Raw genomic sequence first — 4,137 nt, 5'->3', positions numbered from 1 at the left:
AGGCAACCTACCTCACCCACTATATCTCCTTTCCCATAACCCATTTGCTGGGAAAGAAAAAAAGAGCAGCTTAGATGGACCAATTATCATAATGTCCTACACAAAAATATCTGCAATTTAATGAGATTCGAATCACTTTCAAAACTGGTACACTTATAGTCATAGATAAGGGTAAAGGGTCCCAACTATAATCAAACATCAACATGCAAATTGCAAGGAAACTAAGTCTAGAACAAACTAGAACCGGCCAGTTGGACCAAACATGTTGATCTTTTTTGTGCATATAAGATTTTAATTTGTGGAACCAATTTCTTTTAATGTTTTCTATCTCTTTAGTTTATTTCTTTAACATCGTTTTGGCAGACTGTGTCTCTTCACAAGAGAAGAGGTTGCTTTTTTCCCGGTTGGGAGTGAGGCCAGACATGTCCTTAAGTCGAGAGAAGCAATTTTTTATCACTAAAATTGAATTTACTTCCCCAAAACAGATATGGTGATGCTGTGCCCTTTCTATTATCTTCAAATGGAAGCTAAAAAAAGCTTTCATTACCAAGACGTACAAAGAGGTAAGGAAATGATGGGTCCCTTTGTCTTAGACATATCTTCCCCGGAAAGAAACAGTTAACCTCTCCAATTTTTTTTTTTTTTTTTTAATTGAATAATGAAATGGTTATAGAAGAGGATCCTTCCCAATTCTTATCCGAAAGGAATAAGAAGTGAGTGATCCTTAAAACAAAAATGGAGTGGACTTCTCAACAACAGATTCAAAACAAACTAAAACAATGCAAAAATAATTACAATAGGTAGAACATAGGTCAAACAAGTCACTCGGTCTTCTTAAAAGGCTGTACAAGGCTATTACAGAAACAAAATGGGCACAGATTAAGGCAATTCTATATGAATCCTTACTTGGAACCAACAACAACCACTGCAAAGAGGCTGAAGCCAAAAATGCACTATTAAGCTCACCATTAATGCTAACGAAAAATCAGAGTAGAAATACACTTCTAATAAATCCAATGCGCCTAAGTTTAGGAAAGTACCCAAGAATAATGTGCATGTATGTATATATATAGTTGATATAATAAATGTTATTTTGTATTTTCTCAACACTCTTTTAACATTTTCAGTTGATGTGGCATAGTCAATGTACCTTAATTTTTTATTTATATTTTTTTAACATTTTAATTAAAAGGTGTATTGCGTGTGTATATATATATTGCATACTAATTCCTCACTCTAAGTAAAACTTTCCAAATCCACATGTAGTTTACAATGTTTTCTCGCATATTACTAATTATGCTACTTAGTACAAGGCCTCTATAAAAATTAGGAAAAATATATATATATATATATACAAAATTAGTCCACTTGGCTTTATTGAGTTGCAAGTAGTTACATGTTGGTTGGCAGAGGGTGGTCTTAAATTTTCTTTTATATTTTAATACTTTTTCATTTGTCACAATATTCTTGGTGTTGTCGATCATGGCACATTATTGGATTCCATCTAATTTGTTAACAAAAATCATGTGTCTGTGGGACCTATTTGTGTTTTTTGCTTACCCTCAAAGAGTTTTTAATCATTTTTTAAACTTCGTAAAGCTATTTGCAATCTAATGAAATTACATAGACTGATTTTGCATTTCCTTTTTTAAAAATTATATCAAACGCATGAAATTTAATCATACTTAGATACTGATTTCAATTCAATATGAAAACCTCGTTAAGCTATATAATCCCCGATTTTAATTACACTCTAGATCTACTATTTCATCTGCTCCAATATTTCAGAAACGTAATAGAAAGGATCTAAAACCCTAACCGTCAATATAATATATACGTACGTAACTAACTCCTTTGACGGGTGACTAAAGCATTACTTAGCTCTCATAGGATCTCTTATTCTCTCTTACATTTGGATTAAGAGCGGGAAAATCCTCTCTCGTAACCTCTTGTACCGTAAACAAAAAAAAAGTTAAAAAAAAAGAAAAAAAAAAACACGAGCTGACTGGCCCCAATGCCGTCCTGTGATAGACTGGACAGTCCCACAAGTGCAAAAAAATGTAAGAGAGAAAATGACAAAGGTGCAGGTGTCACCAAGTTCTGGTCTGGTCTACCTTAATTTTTTTTTTTCAAATGGGCTTGCATTTTCATTTATTATATATGATTGGATCATCAGCTACAAGCTATAGCACTTTGAACAGTACCCAAAATGAAGCTTAAAAAAAAACTATAGAAAATGAGAAATACTACGGTTTTTCTTTGACTAAATTGCATGTAACATACACTCGCTGAGACCAAATAATGAAGCCATTATTTCAATTTTTGCATTCAGAATATTAATTAAACGTCCTCAAGAAAATAAAAAAAAGGTTAATTAATTAACTGATATGAGCAATGACATCCATTAGAGAGAGCTGTTTGATACACACTAATTAAGAAAAAGATGGAGGAAGAAGAAACGCATGAAGACTCGATATAATCTTCCATATATAATCAATCACCTAGGCATTTGGAAGGACCCCACCATTTGAGCAGGCTGGCAAGCCTTGACCAAGGTAGAGTAATTCACATTCGTCATCCCTGCAGCAAAATTACCCATCTGAGCATTATTATTAACCCCAGCTTGCTCCAACGTTTGCACTTGTTTCTTCAAGAACTTCACGTAATGTATAGCTTCATCGAGCATGGAAGCTGTATCCATCTTCGTCCCTCCAGGAACAAGTCTCTGCAGAATCCTTATCCTCTCGCTTATCCGCTCCCTTCTATGCCTAGCCGCCACGCTCTGCGGATCCTTGGAGATCTTCACATTCCGCCGCTTCGGCGGCTTGATCGATTCCGGGTCTATGTGGATAGGCTGCATAGCCGCTATCCTGAAAATCATCTCCCTCATTGCCGCCATTGACGAGTTCTTCGACAAAGCATTGTTCCTGATTAATCTCCCACCTGATGACATCACGGGGGCTTGGAGGGGCGGCGTCACCGGCTCTTGAATGGGAGCGCCGCCCATGAACGGCATGGAGGGAGTTGGGTTTATCAGAGATTGGTATGCGGGAATGTTGTGAAAAGGGTCACAGAATTCAGGAAACTTTTCCATTTGCATCATCATTGTCATCACGTCCATGTGATCCTGCGCTGATGATTTTAGCATGTCAGCATCCATTGTTTCTTTTCTCTTTCTCTCTCTCACGCACACGCACAGAGAAGAGGTAGCAACAGATCAGATATGGGCGAGGAAGGGTTTTATCAGATATATGCAGAGTTATGGGAGATGGGAAGAATAAAATAGTGACAGAAAATTAAAAAGTAGTTGTAAGATTATCTCTGGAACTGACCATCAATCTAGCAGGCTCTCTGTAAGTGGGAAGGGCTTTATATAGCAAGTTGTGACCAATATTTTATTCTCGGAAACACATGGAATTTAAACAAGTCTCCCACCTCATTTATTGGTTGAGTTCTTTATAATTTTCTTTAAATTTGAGATGATCAAATTTATAAATGTCATATATTTATCTTATTTAAACATCTAAAATAAGTCATGTTTCAGAATGTAATGAAAAAATTACCTTTATCTAACTCATTAAATTCTAAAATATAGCTTATTTTAGACTTTTTTTATGAGATGGATATACGAGATCTCAATCCCTTATTTATGGAACTAATTTATCATTTCTAATTTTTAAAATTACAAATTCTCAAATTACTTAATTTAAGCCTTTTGTTTGTTTTTTTTTTTAAAAAAAATTAAAGTACTTAAAAAATGCTACATATTAAAAGAAATTTTGCTCCCATCATTGTGGGGCTACAGCCTACTGCTAAGTGTTGTCTCCACCATCTGATCGAAAGGTCAAACCTGCTATGGATATCATTTCAACGGTAGATTTTGAAGTGGGCCCAGAAATTGAAGGGTTGAAAAAAGGTGCATGAACCGCAATTTCTTTGAATGCTATGATCTTTTGCTTCCTTTCAAAGCGATGACTCTTTTGACTGAAAGCTTTACATTTGCCTTTTTAGCGTTAAAATATTTTTAGTTCCCGATAAGAAGAGGCTGCAACCCCACACTCACATGAGATTTTGTCAGAACAATTAGTAAGAGCCTCCCCCAAAAAGACTTACTTGCCGGTGCCACTTGTAGTTAAT

At 35.4% G+C, this 4,137-nt stretch overlaps 1 protein-coding gene across 1 annotated transcript; it reads right to left on the bottom strand.

Moving 5' to 3' along the window:
* Positions 1-2,302: 2,302 nt before the first annotated feature.
* Positions 2,303-3,326, bottom strand: LOC132188435 (transcription factor HEC2). The gene is given in 2 exon segments (XM_059602880.1): positions 2,303-2,540; positions 2,543-3,326. Coding segments are annotated over 2 exon segments (657 nt in total). The 5' UTR covers positions 3,161-3,326; the 3' UTR covers positions 2,303-2,501.
* Positions 3,327-4,137: the final 811 nt, after the last annotated feature.

This window comes from Corylus avellana, chromosome ca7 (genome assembly GCF_901000735.1).
Source record: "Corylus avellana chromosome ca7, CavTom2PMs-1.0".
NCBI classification, from domain to species: Eukaryota; Viridiplantae; Streptophyta; class Magnoliopsida; order Fagales; family Betulaceae; genus Corylus; species Corylus avellana.
Note: the sequence above shows the minus strand (reverse complement) of the source record. Positions and strands in the feature narration are given on the sequence as shown.